The 19,197-nt window shown below is 40.0% G+C and overlaps 1 protein-coding gene across 2 annotated transcripts in view; it reads right to left on the reverse strand.

The window, feature by feature from the left end:
* Ccdc50 (coiled-coil domain containing 50) overlaps positions 1–7,898 on the reverse strand; it is a 62,656-nt gene extending 54,758 nt beyond the window's left edge. The window contains exon 1 of one of the 2 annotated variants that reach the window (XM_027412934.2): positions 7,415–7,898. In XM_027412934.2, the coding sequence (XP_027268735.1) occupies positions 7,415–7,463 (49 nt within the window). In that variant the 5' untranslated portion in view covers positions 7,464–7,898. The remainder of the gene's footprint in view (positions 1–7,414) is intronic. The other variant, XM_027412935.2, reaches the window with a different exon arrangement.
* Positions 7,899–19,197: the final 11,299 nt, after the last annotated feature.

A 19,197-nucleotide genomic window follows, 5' to 3' on the forward strand; every position in this document is an offset into this window, starting at 1 on the left:
GCAGAGAGAGAAAGACCTAGAAACACACAGTTCTAATTGGGATGTCTCTATCAAATCCTTCCATTCAGAACTCAGGGAACCTCAAGGAAGAGGAGGCAGAAAGAATGTAAGAGCCAGAGGTGTTGGAGGGCATCAGAAGAACAAGGCCCAAATCACCTAAGCAAGGCACTTATGACATCAGAGACTGAGGCAGCAAGAACAGGGCATACATGGGTCTCCACCAGGTCATCTGCATATATATTATAGTGTTTAGCTTAGTATTTTTATGGACCTCCAGAGTGTGAGAATGGAGGGGGTGTCTCAATATTGTGCCTGCGCTGGAGACGCTTGTCCTCCTGTTGGGTTGCTGTGTCCAACTTCAAAATGACCTTTTTTTTGCTTTATCTTATATTTTCTTCTGTCATGTTTGGGTGTTATCTCTAGACGCCTGTTCTTTTCTAATGATAGACAGAAAGAGAGTGGATCTGGAGGAGAGGAGAGGTGGGGAGGAGCTGGGAGGAGCAGAGGAAGGGGAAACTATAATCAGGATGTAATATATGAGAAAAGAATCTATTTTCAATAAAAGGAAAGAAAAACAACAAAACAAAAGAATGAGCTGCACATACAATATAGAACTGTTTAAAATAATGATTCCAACAACAGACATCTGGGACAACAATAGAAGCAGACCTCAACTTAGAATCCAGTTATCACTGACAAAACAAGGAACATTTTGTAGGCAAAACCAGAATGTGACCTATTAATGAAGACTAGCACTTTCTAAAAGAGCTGCTAGCCCAGATTTGAGGACAAATGAGAATTACAAATGGGAATTAACAGAGCCTTACTTGAGTCCTTTCTCCATCTTTCTCCACTTCATTTCCCAGTGTCCTCAAAATTAGAGAATGTGATTCTTAAAGTAAATTGTGAGTTTCCCTGCAGTCAGGAAACAAGACTATGCTGTGGTGCAGACAGAGGCAAGGGCAGCACAGACTGATGCCATTCACACTTCTACTGTATGCATGCTAGAGTAAACTGAGGACGTTAACACCATCTTCAAGACTCATTACAAAACACACAGCAGAAAGCCCAGTGGTGACCTCCCTGGTTATCTGTCAAAACTGCCATTAAGGGGCCCCCTTGGCATTGCAAATGTACATCAGAATGAAAACTTTTGGTGGCAAATTGGCCTAGGTACACCTATGGCACAGAGTCTGTGAAGTAGTAACTTCATCTATGCAAACGCATATAAGAGATTTTGAAGACTGCCAATTACTTAAGCAACAAGCTAAAAAAGAAACAAGCAAACATATTTTAAAAGTTGGGTCTCTTGGGACTAAATCTGTAGCTCAGTGGTAGAATGCTTGCCTGACACTTGGAAAGTCCTGGGTTTGACATCAAAGTAAAGTTATAATAGTGTTCATACTGGTAAATGAAGTATCAAAAGAGTTATCCTAGGTAAGTCCCATTGAACTAAGTTGAAAAACTATCCTCTGTTTGGTTTATAAAGTAGCAGACAGTAACATCATACGGTGGCAGCCACCGCCTCTGCCATGACGACTCCTACATGTTACTTGCTGAAATTCCATTTCACAGCTTTTATAAATCACATTCTCTTTTGAACTATTAAAACCTCAAAATGCCTCCCTCTGTTCACCTGCCGAAAAAGCATATATATGATCAATGCAAAAATTCTAAAAATCTAAGCATCCTTGGACTGAGGCTACTCTATATGTATTTTCCAAATGCTCAGTGTATACATAGTCTTGTGTATAAAGACAACTTTCTGGAATCATCTCCAAGAGCTCTAGCTGACATTTAACAGGGTTCCATGCAGGTATTTAATAAAGCTGCGCACAATGCTGTAATATTAGACTAAGATTTAAATTTAACTTCATTTGTAAATTGTATGTCTTAAAGATGTGGATTCAGAATGTACAGAGAATTGTCCAAGTTCAATAAGAAGGCTAATTACAAAACTAGGCAAATTGTTAAATAGCCTCTACAACTAATCACATCCATACAATAAAAAGAATGGTACTTTACTGTATATAAATCATAACTCAATGAAAAAGGAAGCAAAAGGAAAAGAAAGAGGCAGTAATGTGTAAACAAGTACTGTGTAAACTATAAGATTTTCATGACACTATGGCCACCAACTACCCTGTGCACACGCCTTCATGTTTGTGTGTGTGTGTGATTGTGTGTGTGTGCTCTTAATGAAATGGAGTCAAAGGGAAGAGTTCTTATTTGTCACCTGCTTTTAAAAATTATTATCTGAGCACTCTTTTACTCCAGTTTCTTATTTCAAATATCTGAATAATCTCCTGAATATAAATAAATAATCTCCTGAATACAAAACCAATTATTCTTTGTAGGTCTTATCATAAATCTAGGTGTCCTAATTGTCTATTTCTGAAGCAAGGACATCTTTAAGTATGTCACCAATTAAAATCCTCCATCTAATGGAGAAGCCACTCTCAGTGGCTACCTCTCAAAGTGCTTTTGGTCATGAAGTAAGATACATTTATCTGGAAAATGCATACAGGAAGTAAGAAAAGTCCAGGAACTATGGTTTCCCTTGAGTTTACTTCCCTAAAAAGTTTAATTTTAGACAGTTTATATCATTAAACATTAACCTTTTCATGAAGACGGAGCATACAAGAAAAAACGAGTATTTTTTTCAAGTAGAAAAACACTGAGGCAGGAGTGTGACTTTAAATAATTCACACAATAGTTTATTTGCTCAAACATGAGAGCGCAAAAGAATGTTTACTTAGAAAAATAAAACCTATGAAACAACATAGGAAGCATTATCCCCAAAATAACTCATCAGAAAAATCCCTGAAACAGTCTTGTCATTCATAATTTTCATTGCACAGTTTTAAACATGGTAAAACTACATGAAGCACTGCAGAAATTATACTTACATTCCCACACAACTCTTCCAAAGGGAAGGGAGGGAAGAGAGGGGGAGAAGTGGTCAGGAGAGGAGGGAAGACTGAACCAGCAGCAAATCCCACTAAACAAGTCTCACTTGTTCAGTACTACTTACTACTCAATGCCCATCTCTGCTCCCTGGGCTTTCATAATGAAAAGGAATACTTTGGCAGCATAAATAGTTTTTAGTGCTTTCTACTCTATCTTTTTAAAAGTGATAGTGAACTTTATGTTTTTGAAATGGCAATTATACTCTCCATACCTGAATGATTGTTGGGAGTGTGTGTGTGTGTGTGTGTGTGTGTGTGTGTGTGTGTGTGTGTGTGTGTGTGCATTTTGTTTTTATTTTCAAATTTACAACTTGTCCATTGTGGGGGAAAATGCACTTGTTCATTCAAGAAACTATTATTTGACTGAATAGTGCAATAAAGTGACAGGCTTTTGCCTCTTTAAGCAAGGGGTATTTTTAGAACACATACATATGAATGTAAATTTGTACAAGTTTGTTTTGTTCTGAGAAAGGTTCTCATTATGTAGCTCAAAATTGCCTCAAATGTATAATCCTCTGCTTGTTGAGATTACAGGCATGGCACAGACAGCTAAATCTGAGGGTTCTTTAGAGCAACTTTCTGCAGTATAAATTGCAGTCAAAATCACAGCCATGTAGCCCAGGGCACTTGTATTATGGAGCTACACTAACACCTTATGTAGCAACAAGCAGATTGTTTTTAAAAATCTGTATCTGGAGGCTAGAGAGAGAGGTGGATCAGAGGCTAAGAGTGCTTCTGGGTGCTCTTCCAGCTGCCCTTTCCAGAACCCACATGGCAGCTCATAACCATCTGTAATGCCAGTTGCAGGGGTTCCAACACCCACTTCCATGCTCCACAAGCACCAAGCACCTCCATAGTACACATGTACATGCAGACTGAACACCCAAATACACAAAATAAAAAATAATATTTTTTAAAAATCTGTCCATATAGCTGCCAAGTTGTGTCACAATGCTTTGTAGTTAATAAAATAATGGTTTTAGTATAATTTTACTCCAGTATTATTTCTAAAGCCAGAATATAAAGCAAGAAATTTCTTCTTGTTGTGTGTTTCACATGTTTATACTGGACGAATTCTACTTACAAGATATATATGTATATAAATGTGTACATATGTATGTGTGTATGTAGAAGTGTGTATGTGTCCTTATAAACTCAATGTCGGCATTATTGGTAAGTGAAACAATTAAAAAGAACTGTGTCTTTAAAAGCCTATAGTCTGCAAAGGACTATGAAATAGTTGCATTATAGATAGAATTGCTAAACCAGACAGGGAACATCGAAAATATGTGTACTCAGTCATTCATTCACATGAATGTAGATGAGGAGAATAGAGAGAATAAATAAAATGTTTTAAAGAGACTTAATCAGGGTCTCATTAAAGATAGCACCATCTGCTGTGGAACTTTGAAAAGGAAAGGCAAACTTGCCCTGGAACCAGACAAATGCTGATACCACATCAGCTGCCCAGAGGGCAGGCATTAAGTGTTGGATCTCTAGAACTACTGGGTAATTTACTATGCCAGGCATTATTTTATCTTCCTCTTGAAGTTCTGAAGTTACACCATGAATTTACCCCACTGTGCCACCTGGGTGTCTTAGACTGAAAATCAATCAGTACTTTCTAGGTATGACTCTTTGTTTAACTATTTCTAAAACTATATTGAATTTGATCATTTATTATAAAAAAAGAATTGGCTCGAAAACAGGGCCTATATTCTAAATCTAAGTCACTCCGGGGTACACTGATTTTAGATGTCAAGCATGTTGCTACTCACATGCACACAATGGGGTGGAGTGCAGATTATTACAGACATGACAAATGATGAGCCTTGCCATCTGAACAATGAGAACACAAAACAAGATTTGGAGAACCACTGACTGGAAAGAAAAGGAGAAGACTGACAGAAGATGCATTTCCCATTACAAACATATATGGATGTTCCAAACATATTTTGATTAGGAAATAGGAGTGTAGTGATTGACTTAACTCTTCTCACCTATATGAACTCAGATGTCTTTGTCTCCTAACTATGTTCCCGAAAGCATATGCACTTCCCAGGTGTGTGTGTGTACAAAGGGTCTTCCCAGTGAAGCTCTGCCTTCCATAAAAACTATAGAGACAAGCATTACACGTTAACCTAGGAAAGAACACTTGGAAATATTCTAGCACTGTGACACCTGTTCTTGACACATCAAAGATCAAATAAATCATCCTACCCTCTCTCAAAAAAAAGGACAGTGGGATGGGACCCAGTCTTTACTGGTTCTACCCCATAATGTCAAATGTAACTGCACATTAATAAACCCACCAAGGTTTAAAATCAAAAGAAAAGTGGGAAACACAGAGATATTGCTCTTTTTAATGAGATTCCAAAACCTGAGTCAAAATATTAAGCAAAGTGCTACTAAGTCACTAAGTCCCTTGGACTTAGCTGAGAGTTTTAGGGCTATACAGAGTTAGAGCATGCTCTGCTCCATCATAGGCACCTTCCAATTCTCTTTAATTAGGGGGAAGATATGGTTAGGTGGTAACTGGGCCATAATTAAGAATTATATGGAAGAAAGATACTAGTTATTAGACTTGAATACTTCCCAGATCAAAATCTCCCCACTGTGGGGGTGCTCCTAGTAAATCCACCATGTCCTTTGATGGGGATATCAGGTCCTTAGAGCCAGAGAAGGCAGGTGCTCCCAGGGACAATGACCTCAACAACTTCTGACCTCCTTCAGAGTGAGCAAGTGTCAAACTCTAATTTAACAAAGACACCTGAAAGAGCCACACTAAATTTTGTTATCAATGGATCAGAGCAGGCAAACAGGATTGCCAAAACACATTATCCAGAGTGAAAACCAACTAGGGTGTATCAAAACTTAGTGTTTGGGAATAGAAAACAATGTTAGTTGGAAAATGTGGAACTCCTTGAAAAATAAGAAACAAGCATGAACTAGGTCTAGTAAAAAATCTGAAGACTTCAGGGTTTCAAAGCATACACAAACATTAAGAGCTTTCCAGGTCACCAGTAGAAGAAGATGGAGGGCTGGGGTAGGCACAGCACCAGGGAGCCGAAGCTTTGTGTGTCAGGCTTTGTTTGAACTCCAAGTCTCATGCTCTCAACGCCCACAAACAATGAGAGTGCCACCAAGGGAACACTTGTCCCTCAGACACAAACCACATGAACACACATGTACACACACCTACACACATGTACACAAAACCCATATCTATAGCAAACGGCAGCCTCTAAGAGACCAGCTCTGTGACAGGTCTCATGGTAAGGAACCAATTTGGGTTTCCCAGCATTCAGGGCCTTAGTCTCGGTGAACTAAAAACTGCAGTAACCAAAGTCAAGCTAGGAACCTCAACGGTGGAAAAATATACTAACACTTAAAGCTTAGCCTGAGGACATCATTACCCTTTAGAAGCAAAAGAGTAGATCCAAACCTACTACAATTTGAATGTAAAACCATGGACTACTAGCCACTGGGCTCCCTTTAACTCTGGGGCAGATGAAGCCAAGCAGTCACTAACAGTCTTGAGATTTCTACGTGAGCCTGAGCAAGACCAATTGAGTCACACTGAGTTAGCAATGCAACCTCAAATCCCAAGAAAACAAAACTCTGTATTTTTCACTTCCATACTCCCCAGTGTTAGCCACAGATCCCAGGCGAAACAAATGGGATTCACAACAAAGGCCCCGCAGAACTTCTGGCTTTGCGATAGCACTACTGAACATTCCAGGTTTTGCATGCTCAAGTCTGGAACTTCAGTGCTTCCTAAGACTGGAGAGCCAAGGAACGAGGTTAAGATGAGCCAGTAACCAAAATATTTAAAAAAAACACAAAAACAAAAACAAAAAATGCTAGGCCGGGGGGCATGCAATGAAGGCTATTTGCAGTGTAGGCCAGGCCAGGACTACTCAATCTTATTTTTACGGACTTTGATGTAGGGAGCCTTGAAAACTGAGGGTCACAAGATTGCCACCCCTTCCATTTTGGCCTTTATTTAAAAGGGGTGGGGGGATGCTTATGGGGACTTGGGTCTATCCATTTAAGGCAATTGCAAGCCTACAATGTTAAGCCTCTTGGAAGGTAAGAAGGAGCCAGCCAGGAGAAGGAGGGAGAGGGGAGGAGGGAGAGAAGGAAGGAGGGAGGAAATAGAGGAGAGAAAGGAGGGAAAAGAGAGGAGCAGAAAGCGCAGAAGGAGAGGGTCATGTTTCAAAACAAAGGCTCCACTCTGAACGCCCCCTGGCCCTGGCCAGCCTGCCTGGGCTGTGGTTTCTACCACATTAAGCGTCCATTGGACAGAACCAGGCCGCAGCCCGGGCCGAGGAACTTCCCGCAGCCGCTGGCGGGCCAGGCCGGGTGACCGCGCGCGTGGCCGGCCCCGCGCACGGCGCAGCCCCGCTCCTGAGGACCCGCGAGCCCAGCCCGGCCCGGCCTACCTTCTTTCACGCCCGGCAGCTTGGACTGATCGACACTCACGTCGGCCATGGCGGCCGCTCCGCCTCGCGCGGGCGCACGGAGACCTCGGCACACGCCCACCCCGCGGGCCGGCCGCAGCCACCCGTGCGCCCCGGCCGGGTCGACGGCGAATTCCCCCCGGGCCGGAAATGCACTGGAGTCCAGTACGGAGGGAGAGAGGAGACAGAAAGGCGGCGGCGGAGGAGGTGGTGGCGGCGGCGGTGGCGACGGCGGCGGGGGGCGGGAGCTGCAGGGCTGCACCGCACGCAAAGCCGAGCGAGCCAGACCGCCTCCTCCTCGCTTTTGTGCCTGCGGCGCCCAGCCCAGGGCCACAGATCTGTGTCCTGGAGGCCCGGCTGAACCGAAGGCTGCACCTGCCAGCTGGACCTGACAGGTCCTGTCTGAGCGCCTCTCTGAGATTGAGACCTCTGGAAAATGTTGAGTGCCAAGCAGGCTTTCTTGTATCTAGGGTCTGAGACCTTTAAACGGGGGAACAACACATGGAATAAAGCACACAGAATTAATAAAATCTGGGCCCTCCTGGAAAAAGAGTGCTCACAACCAGCCGGGAGAAGTGAGTCATAGTCATTCAGCAATAACCAACACATGTCTAGCAAATCTGATATGCGGTATTGGGGTGGAAAGATTGTGACAAAGACTTGTATCTGGCTTCCCACTATTCCAACATGCCACACAAATTCTGACATTTGAATTTCCCTCAACTAGATAGGCTTTCGTGTTGATATCCTTTCCCATACAGACAGCATTCACTTTCCTTTGGGAACTGTCTCTTCCTTCTAAGAGGAACATTCCTGCCCTAAACTTGTGTCATCATTGCTCTTATCTTTCAGTCCATTAGTCCACAAACCATGCATATTTATTAAAGAATGGGTGTGATATCAAATCAGGTGGAGCAGCGTGCTTCCCTGGGCTTGCTACAAAAAGGGCAGGGTAGCAAATTAGTATTCTGTTTCCTGAGTGGGAGGTCACTCTCACTAGCAGAGAATGAAACTAAACTGAAGATAAGCAAAGATAAAATAAAGCAAAGAAAAGGCACTTTCTGGTGGAAACACTGTAGCCAAAACAGTTCCTCTTCAGAGCTTCGAGGATTGCTGGACTCTGTAATCTTGCCCTACTATCTTTTCTAAGTTCACTGGGTCACTTCAGCCACTGGCGTGATCTAGTATTCTGGCTCAGTTCAGAATGCTATTGTGAGAGGTCAGGGAGAAATGTTATGGTTTTAACTTGACATTAAATTTGGTTAGCAAAAAAATAAGGTGAAAATTAGAGCAAAAATTAGATCAGAGGTTGACAAACTGCTGCCAACAGACCAAATCCAGCCCACTGAATTTGAGTGACTCTTTTATATTTGTTTGAATACTACAATTTAAATGACTAAAAATGTCGAATCTTTCTCGGATTTTGCCTTTTAAGTCCAAAGTCTTAAAGTATAATCAAAGCCTTTACAAGAAAAATGTGCATATCCCTGTAATAGAACACTTCTTAAACTAAGTGTGAAGAAGGAAATTATAGCAAAGTAGGCTTGAGGGATATTTTTAATTGTCTTGCCATATATGGATCTGTTTTGAATTTTCTATAGTTAAAGAGAACATTTATAGTGACAGTATTTCTTCTTTTCTTTCCTTCTCACTAAATTATTTCCACTTTTTTTTTTTTTTTTACCAAACTCTACCCTCAGAGATGGGCATCCATAGATGTATCAATTGGGGGGTCCTCGTTTGTGCCTTCTGTTGAGTTTGACCAGAAGTAATAAAATATCAGAAGGAAGAGAGAAACAGCAGAGTCTGTATTACATCCTTCTTCCCATTTGCTAAATGGAACCACGATGGGCTAGATCACAACTTGCAAAGACCCGTTCTTTCCTCCACTGGTTTCCAGGAACCAGAGACAAACATCTGTACTCTTTGAGCCATCTCACAGGCTCGCACATGTTTATTAACAATTCACCAGTTAGGACCAGAAAGTTGCTTTAGTTTTTAAGAGTAACGGTTGCTCTTTCAGAAGACCTGCCTTAGGTTGCCACACCTGCATGGGGTCTCACAATTGTCTGTAACTCCAGTTTCAGGGGATCCAATGCCTCTTCTAGCTCCAACAGGCTCTAAGCATACATGTGGTGCGCATACATGCACACATGCAGGTAAACACTAACACACACAATAAAAATAAATCTTAAAAACCCACCAGATAAGGCCCCATTTTATTCCTTGCTTTTGAAAATCATTACTGTTAAACAAGGAGGACCATAAAAGAGACAAACTTTGTCCCCTGGAGAAGGGGAAAGGATCACCATCCCCTGAGCAAATTGAGAACATGGGAAGAGGGGGAAGGGAACTACGAGAGTGAGAAGGAAAGAAAAGGAAGGATGCAGAGGTCTGCAGATGATGCAGAGGGAGCAGAAAGGTTGAGTCAGGTGTAGATTAGAAGAAAGGATATGTGATTAGTAGGGTTTTAGTTGTGGGGGGAGGTAGGGAAGGAAAGGAGGGAGAAGGGAACTGGGATTGTCATGTAATTCAATCTTGTTTGTAATTCAAATTAAAAAAAGCAAACAAAAAAAGAAAATCATTACTGTTTTTAATGATATCTTTGGAGACTTTGTTGTACTTATTCAAACTTTTTTACTTTAAAAATGAAGGTTTTAGCCATCTGGTGGTGCCTAAACACCTTTAATTCCAGCACTTGGGAGGTAGAGGCTGGCGGGTCTCTGTGAGTTCAAGGCCAGTCTGGTCTACAGAACTATTTCTAAGACAGCCCAGAAGTGTTTACACAGAGAAACCCTATTTCGAATAAATAAATAGATAAATAAATAAATAAATAAATAAATAAATAAATAAAATACAAAGGTTTTCCATTTGTTCTGATAGAGACAGGCTCTGGCTTAAGCAGTTACAAGTTACTGCCTGATAGGTCTGAAGTATGTCAGCTATAAGTAAATCTAATTGGTTCCATATTACTGAAACTTCGATGTCATTGTGGTTATTTGCCTTGTTGAGTTCTAGAGAGTTCTGAGCATTCATAAGGTCTCCCCACTCCTGTACCTATGGCTAAGATGAGGCCAAGAGAAACTAACAATGCAATAGCCTCTTGTCTTTTAGTTTGGGCTGGAGATGAATGTAATTGTAAGAATATGTACTCTTATTAAGTGTAATTTTGGGGAGAATAGATGACAAGATTCATCTTTCAGTTCCATTGGTGTGTAGCAGATAGGCCTGGATGCCAGCATTGAGGCAGGGGGTAAGAAAAAGACTAAGCTGTTGATGTTTTTAATGATACATTAGAAAAGTGAAGGATATGGCTGCCCCAATATGAGGTGAAGGTGAGCCACAAAAGGGAAGAGTATGGAAGGATTTGAACCCAGTTAAGCGGTTTTGAGTAGACCAAAGCCTAGATTAATATTGAAAATATTTAGAGCCATTTAATATGGAATCTGTTTAATTTTGGATGAAATAAGCCCAACTTGCCATTAAAGGATACAGAAAACAAAAATATAGAGCAAAATAAGGAATCTCATTGGGAGGGTAAAAGAGGGCACACTATGGATATGTCTTTCTAAATAATGATTAGAAAAGCTAGCAGCAGAGAAGAAGGCAGAGCTACAGGTTAGGAGTAGAAAGGGTTTTACCAACTAGGGAAAAAGGCAGAAAGCACAAGTGAGTCCATTGTGTAATGGGGAAATAGAAAGGGGGATTATTTCTTTGGTTTTGGATTTTTGTTTCATTTTGTATTGATTTGGTTTGTCTTTGGAAGCCCCCACTGAGCAGGAGAGACTCGAGGTAGGAGATAGGTTTGGATTTATCCAGTTAGTGTTGCCTGGTGAGATAGTGGAGGATGGAAGGATGGGAGGGTCCTCTGTGGTCTGAGAGTCATAAAAGGATTAAGGGATGGCCTTCTGGGTTGAGCCTGAGGATGAAAATGACAGGTTTAATCAGAGCCCGACAGCATCTTTTTTATAGTCTCAAGCTGGCATAGGTGTCTAATGGTGACATTTCCTTCCAATGCCCTGCAGGGTTTGGATGGAATGACTTCTCACTGTTGCTGGCTGCCTGGGTCTTGCCAACACCCCTGTGAATAGTCTCTTAATTGTGCTCTTTTCAGTTGAATCATGTTGATTGTAACATGTTTCCTGTCTAGAAGCTGACTAATTCAGTGAGATATTGAAAAGGCCATGGCTTTGCTTTACTTTAAAACAAACGAATTTCTGGCCAGAAAAAAAAAAAAATGGACAGAAACACACAAAAAAAGTTAAAGTCTTGCCTATTGCTCAAAGAATCACCTGCCTTTTAAGGGAGAGAGTAATGAAAAGGAACGAGGTTCCCCATCCAGTTTCTAGACTGAAAGTTGAAAACCCCCTGCAAGGCTGGACATGCCTTCAGTGACTCACATCCACACTGTATCTGCCCCAAACCTGAACAACTCAAGCTCAGGGTTACAAGACCTTTAGCAGAGGACTAAAAGTAACACGATGGAATAGCTCATTTTTAAAAGAATTTAATAAGGAAAGAATGTGTGATTTAATTCCCATAACCACATATTTTGGTGTCCTAAAATGTCAGTTTTGTTAATAGTCCTATAAGGAGTATAAATCCATAAGTTTGAGCAGATCCTAAAATATTTCTTCCAGGGCCAAGCAATGATGTGAATGCCATGCTAACACATAAGAAATTTTAGTTATGAAGCAATGTGGGTACCATTAATTACTATTTTAAAAAAAGATATGATAGGTTTTTCTAGTTGAGGAAGGATAGGTTTTCAACTTGATGAAGGTTAGCAGGTGTGGTGGAATTTGCAATATTAGATACAGGAGGTAGAGGCAACAGGTTGTACCTTTGAGAGCAGCCTGAGCTATCAGTACCCATCTCATCAATAAAAGGGGGGCGAAGCAAGAGTAACTTTATGTTAATAAAAAAAATTACCTGTTGGAATGTGTAGAAAAGAAGTCTACTTGGAAAACATGAGACTCCACAAATTGGAGCAACTAGACATACATACGCTGTGAGAGCAGAGGTTCATATCGGCTGTGCTGACCCTCCTCACTAATACTTAGAAACACAAGGCTATACAACACTCTGTCCCACAGATAAACACAGTTTCTTTATTGTCATTAGCAAGGTATCTTCTGCTGGCATCTGTAGTTTCCTGTCTTTCTCATCACAAAAGGCAGATCACATCCTAAGATGAAGGCGATACCACCCCACCCTTCCTTCCATGCTATCACCCAGAATTCTCTATCTTTCTATCCTGCTTCAGTGTGAAGGTCCATATGAAAAATCTTTGAAGCCTGACAAAAACAAACATGAGAAGAATGTTGCATTTGATATCCTGGTAGTACCTGTTTACACTGAGTTATAACAATAAATGAATGGGCAAAGTGGGAAGGCTTCTTAGCAGCCTGTAGAGTTGTAACTTTCGAGCCTCCCAAATCCTTCCTGTACCATTGCAAAGGACTACTCAACTACAGCTCTCCTGGAAGAAGCCAATACCCATGCTTAGTGGCTTCTCACTTTTTTATTCCTCTCTTTCTATTAACGCCTGTGCTTAAGATATGTGTCTTAATCTACAAATGTCTTAATCTACAGCTCACCCTCAAATTCTTTCCTTCATCAAAGCCATGAATCCTGGTTTGGCCTGAATAGAGGTCTCAAAGGGGAAAAAAAAAACTCTTTTGGATACTGTGGGTGGTGGAGTAGAACTTTGCCTCTGCCCCTGTTGGTGACTGTACTGAAAGGAGAGTTCAGAAACCATACCAAGCTTCCATGTAGCACTGTTGCCCAATCCCTTTCAGTAGAATTCTTCAGCCACTATCCACAAAATCCTCCTTGCATCCGGTTGAATTTCACTTTTTCCTTCCATCCCTAATGAAGACTGACTGCTACCAGGAAATTTTGCAATCCCACCAGTTCCCTAAATTAGTAACCATTTGCTTTAATTACCTACAATCCAATGAGCTGAAAGTGCCTCTTAACTTTCTTTTCACCCCATGGCCTATTACAGAATGTTAAGTCCTGCCAGTTTCTTTGATGCTCACATTTGTCTCTCACTGTACCTCTCATGACAGTTAGCTGTACTTTTGGGTAGCTTCTTACCCCTCAAAACTTACAACTCTTTCTCACTGTCCTGTGCCTCAGTGATGTCAGTGTCTTCACAGACAATCCTGGTAACCTCATCTCTTTATCTTTGACCTCCTTACTTCATATCTTTGTCAGTTCCCTGCTGCTAATGGCACAACATCAGAAACTGGGTCACTTACAAAGTCAAGTGGTTTATTTTACTTACAATCTGATCCAAGATAAGATGGATGCAACTGATATTAATGTTCTTGCTGACAGAGCTCCAAGGCAGTGCAGAGCATCACACAGCAGGAGGTAAGACATACTTGAATGTATGTATGTGCAAACACACACACACATACATGCTCATGTGTCTTTTTCTCCTTGTTCTTACACACTCAACACTTTTTAATCATAGGAACTTTATCCTGATGGCCTTATCAAAACCTATTAACCTCCCATTTCTCCCCACTTCAGACGTGTTAGCCAGGCAACTGGATTCTTTCCACCCTCTTAATATCTCACAATGGAGATTAAACTACAACATAACAGAGAGAGGACTTCCAATGATCTGCCCTACCCAAATCTCAATCAGACACTCCCAGAGCCAGTTAGCAGCATTGTTGTTATTGAAAATATTACCCTCATCAGTCCCTCCGCTCTTACAAGAATCCCACCTCTGACTGTCACCCATTTGCCCTCTATCTTGGAGTTATTCCCACTTGACTTTCCCCAGAATTCTCTTTCACTGCTGTATAATCTGCATCCCACTGTGATCATCTCTCCCTAACTGATGTACTTCATCCAACTGCCAGTCTTTCTCAGATTTACTTTCATTCCAGTATCACAAACAAAAATAATCTGATAACAATTATACATATTTTCAAGGTAAACTAATTTCCTTTTCCAAGAGGCATCTTGTCCCACACTTCCAAGGTACTTGGTGATCGATTTTGTTAGTCTCATAGGTTACTGAGAAAACAGAAGCATTGATAAAATGACTCCCACAATTTATAGCTTGAGGACTCCTGTAAAAGTCCCCAATCTCTAGGTCATAATAGAATTGTTATCATAAAGTTCCACAAATTTGTATATGTACTAAAAATTATCTGAAGACTACACAAGTAACAAATTCTCCTAAAGCAAGTTGTAAATGTTTGCATGGACACTAGAGTTCAATTAATAAACATTAATTTATTTGTAATTATTACCAAAATCATAAGATTTTTTGATTGTATACTTTTCACCAAACATGCAGGGAGATCTTAATTTTAAAATCTTTAAGTTGAAAACTGTTAGAACTTTACAGCAATTGAGCCACACATCAAGGACTTTTATGAGAAAGAGGCCTTCTACAATGAATGCTTTGAACATAGTCTGAGAGTCTGAAACCAAGCTTGGTAAAATGAAAAGTGTCCAGAAAATCAGCTGCCAGAAAAAAACTAAAAACAAAATCTACTCCAAAAATCACACAATGTATTCTTACAAAGCATCGTTATAATCCCCAACATTGGACTAAAATTTATTAGATGTGAAAGAAGTAAAAGAAAAGTATAAAAAGGAAAAATACAAATCAACAAGTACAGAGACTGAGATGGCCCAAATTCTGGATTCAATAGGCAAGGCCATAAACAGATTATTACAAGCAAGTATTACATGTATATTATTGACCTACAATGAAATACATGGCCTTACTGAGTTGTCAGTTGGGGAGCTCCAATATGGAAGTAAAACTACACAAAAATCCATGAATGGACACTTAAAATGAATGTAGAAGTAAACTTTATGATAAGGAAAGCAAACATGAAATGACATCAATGAAACTAAATTGCCATGCTTGACGTGTTGATGATTCGCATAGGAGGAGAAAGCATGGCACACAAAGTTCTTCTCTGCATGTACCAGGTCATGTATAAAACCTGACAGATTTTATGAAAATTACAACAGTGACCTATATAGGTCATAAAGATAAATCAAAACCTCTTGAACACAATATTAGCAAATCAAATCAAGAAGTATGCAAACAGGGCAAAATATAAATAGCAATGGGGCTGAGTGTAATGGCACACACCTGTAATACTAGTACTTGGGAGGAAGCATATTAGAGGACTCTTACCAGGTTCCTGCTATTATCCGCACTTTATAAACAGTAATTTTATTTTATATATATATATATATATATATATATATATATATATATTATGATTGTCTAAATAATGAACTACAAGAAACAAAAAAGATACTAGAACCAAAAGTCAAGAACAGAGTATAAGGTTAATATACATGAATAATTATATTTCCATCACATTCAACGGGATTTTTTAAATTAACATCCTTTATTGTAGCATCAGAACACTAATTTTTGTAGGCTCAAGCTTGTCAAAGATAAGCAAAACTTCAAATCTGAGCATTACCTTTGCAGATTGCTCATAGAAACTGAAGACAAACTGAAGTAGAGAATTGTCCCTTGCTTCCCACTTGAAAAATGAGTATTTTTAGGAGGCTAGTTTTCTCAAATTTGATCTATGTATACAGTACAATTCCACTAAAATTAGGTTTATGGGTAGAAGTTGGCAATTAATATAGAAACACAAACACTAAAATTGTCAAAAACAATAAGGACAAATCACAAAATCAGTGGATGCAAACAGCTTTCCTATCTTACTAGAAATCTACAGTGTTCAAGGCTGCAATGTAGACATTCAGTTGATTAAATTATTTTATAAAGATGCCTAGGTAATTCAATGAGAGAATCATCCTGGCAACAGCTGAAGAAACAGTGATTTTGTAGGAAACACTTTGACAGTTACTACTAATATACACACTTGGCCTACACAACCTTATATTTTCTGCAAACTCGTAGACAGCAAAAAAAAAAAATCATTACTTTTTAATGTTTCTCTCTTTTCTGTCTCATCTTCCTGTCATCTTTACTCCCAATGACCTCAAGCTCTCCAGAGGAGTATTAGAATGTTGCATAACAAGCTTTACAGTTTCTGGTTTCTCATGGCTTCAGGCAGACAGCTAACTGCAGAACTGAGGCAAACTCTTCAGAGAGTTCTCTGAGATTACAGAACCCATTCTGGATTTACGGACTCATCCCATTAATGCTTAAGCAGGGTGGCCATGACTGGCTCTTACCACAGTCACAATTGTTATTCACTTTTGATTGAGTAGAAGGAACTGCAGATGGACACCCACTGAGATGTGAACTGTTGTTTAGGTTGACTGGCTTATAGCCAGGCATGGTGGCACAAACCAGTAAGGATGAGGCCGAAGACTGCAGAGAGTTTGAAGGATCACTTCATATGTATGATGAGTTTGAAGCCAGCCTGATCTAAACAGTGAGATCTCTGTCAGAAAACTCGCTAACCATTGATCATTACAGCACTGATTATAATTACCAAATTGAGAGCACTATAAAAGAGAAATAAATGTAAACTTGTTAGACTTCTTGTGACACAGGAAGAGTGGATCTCTGTCAGAGGGACTGTTCTTGCTGCTTATCAGAACAGTCTAAGTTAAAGACCCTGCTGAGGACTTGACTGTGCCCGTTGTGTTTTTAAGAGGTGTGACTGCCATCAGCCATTGTTTTCAGAGTGGATACTATGAATCAAGTATTAAAACAACTTGAGTAGGTAATTACAAACCCAAAGTAAAAGCTTAATAATTCACAGGAAAACATGAACCTCATTCTACCCTGCATTTACCTCAGAAGGGGTACCAATGACATGCCAAATGAAAAGTTCTGCCCAAATCTAGCTTGGTGAACCAATGTATTTATTGCTTGTGAGTCTTGTATCTATCTTAGGAGTTACTGTAAAACTTTTTGTGAGTATAGTGAGCCCCATATCATGATGAAATGTTTTAGTCTGGAGGAAATAGCTAGATAATATATAATATATATCATATAGATGTGACCAAAGTCCATCCTGGTCAGTATTTAATTAAAGCTTGCTTTAAATTTGTGTCAAAATTGTAGAACTGGTTTTTCTCTTTTGTATCTCATGATTAACCATCTAAATTATGTGAGGTGATTGTTAACTGGAATTTTCCTAATCAATTCACACCTGTGTGATCTTTGTAGTAAACAACTGGACCACAGTAGATGTGGAAAAACTTGTATAACTTCAATCAAATTGTACCTTCCATAATTGCTTGAGTGTCAATTGTCAAGGAAGGTGAAGGATCCCAGGTAAATCTCCACTTGCTAGTCAGTAAGTTGGTCAGTTACATTTCATGACTGTTCACACAAAATGTAATACTCTGAAGTTAGAGACAAAAGGGAGTGATTTTTGTCTGTTTGCTTTGATTTTATGGAAAGAACAATAGTCAGAACATAATATCCAACATTATCACAGCCTCCACTCATCAAGGGTAATAGCAAGACAGGCAGGTGATACCTCCCTGTGTAATGGATGTGCTACAAGAGAGCCTCAAGCTTAGGCATCCTGAATCTTTTATAATGGTATCTATCTTCCTCAATCTTGATCTTTGGCTTGGTCAGGCATATTGTCTTTCTTATTCTAAACTAGAAACAAAGCTATTGTTTGTCTGAGGAGAAGGCACTCTGTCTTTTGAGACTGACTTTTACTCAAACATCCTTGAAAATATAGTCTGGAGCAACTTGGGGGTGATGCTTCTGCTCACAAGATATGTGTGAGCTTTGGCCACTGAAAAGTAGCTCCAATAGCAGACATGGTGTCGCTATTAAAAAACAAGAGCCAGCCACAGAACTTTGGTGTGTTATTATCAAATCAGTGATCTCATTAGGAACAAATACGGTTGGCCTTTTCAGGGCTCTATTCCCTCTCCCACTCTCTTATGTAACATAATCCTAAGGTATCCTGAGTCCGTTAATGTTTTCCATGTTTGGTGAAACACACAATAAGCTCTTCAATAACATCGTCATTCTGGTTGGCTTTGTGTCAGTTTTGTTAATGCAGCAGAGTGACTAACACCAGGTTATGGTGGAAGCAGTAGAGCAACAGAAAGCTCCTGGTGCTCCTTCCCACTGTGATTGATCCTGAACCCATTCCTTTCCGAAGTCTAGACTTATCCTGCATTGCTGACTGTGCATTCATGTGAAACAGCATCATATGTGGTCACCTTTTCCCATCCATTCCTTACCTTTTTTAAAATCTAGTATTCCTTTGTGTTTTTCAATACAATGTAGGTATGGAATTGTGCCTCAAGTTTTCCTTTTCAAAGACTCAGGCTAAGGTGGAGTAACCAGAATGTGGAGGGCATACTGAAGTATAGTTTGTGAGGATTTTGGATGGCGGTGTTAAATCCAGATCATGGAGAGTCTTCAGCGTGGCGCTAAGGATTAAGAATGTGCTTCCTTCCAACAATGTGCAATTCTGTATTCACACTGAGTGGCAAGAACAAGGCTCTACATCAATAAAAACAACTCAGGCATTCATTCGCTAATTAAATTGTGGAGCTAATCTTGCTGGTTCTCTTCACAAGTCCTTATGGACCTTTCATTTAATGACATCACTCCTTTGCCCCATCAGAAGGGATAAAGTCAGCCGTGAGCAAGGCTTCTGCAGGGAATTAGTGAAAAGTGAAAAGTCTAGCAACATCCACAAGCAGGGGAATCATTTCCCCCTTGCTTCCCACTCTTCTAAGAGGACTGCTAGTATCCATATAGCATAAGGACCCCAAACCAACCACTTTGTACTTTGATATTAATG

The sequence above is a fragment of the Cricetulus griseus genome, chromosome 4 (genome assembly GCF_003668045.3).
Source record: "Cricetulus griseus strain 17A/GY chromosome 4, alternate assembly CriGri-PICRH-1.0, whole genome shotgun sequence".
Lineage (NCBI taxonomy): Eukaryota > Metazoa > Chordata > Mammalia > Rodentia > Cricetidae > Cricetulus > Cricetulus griseus.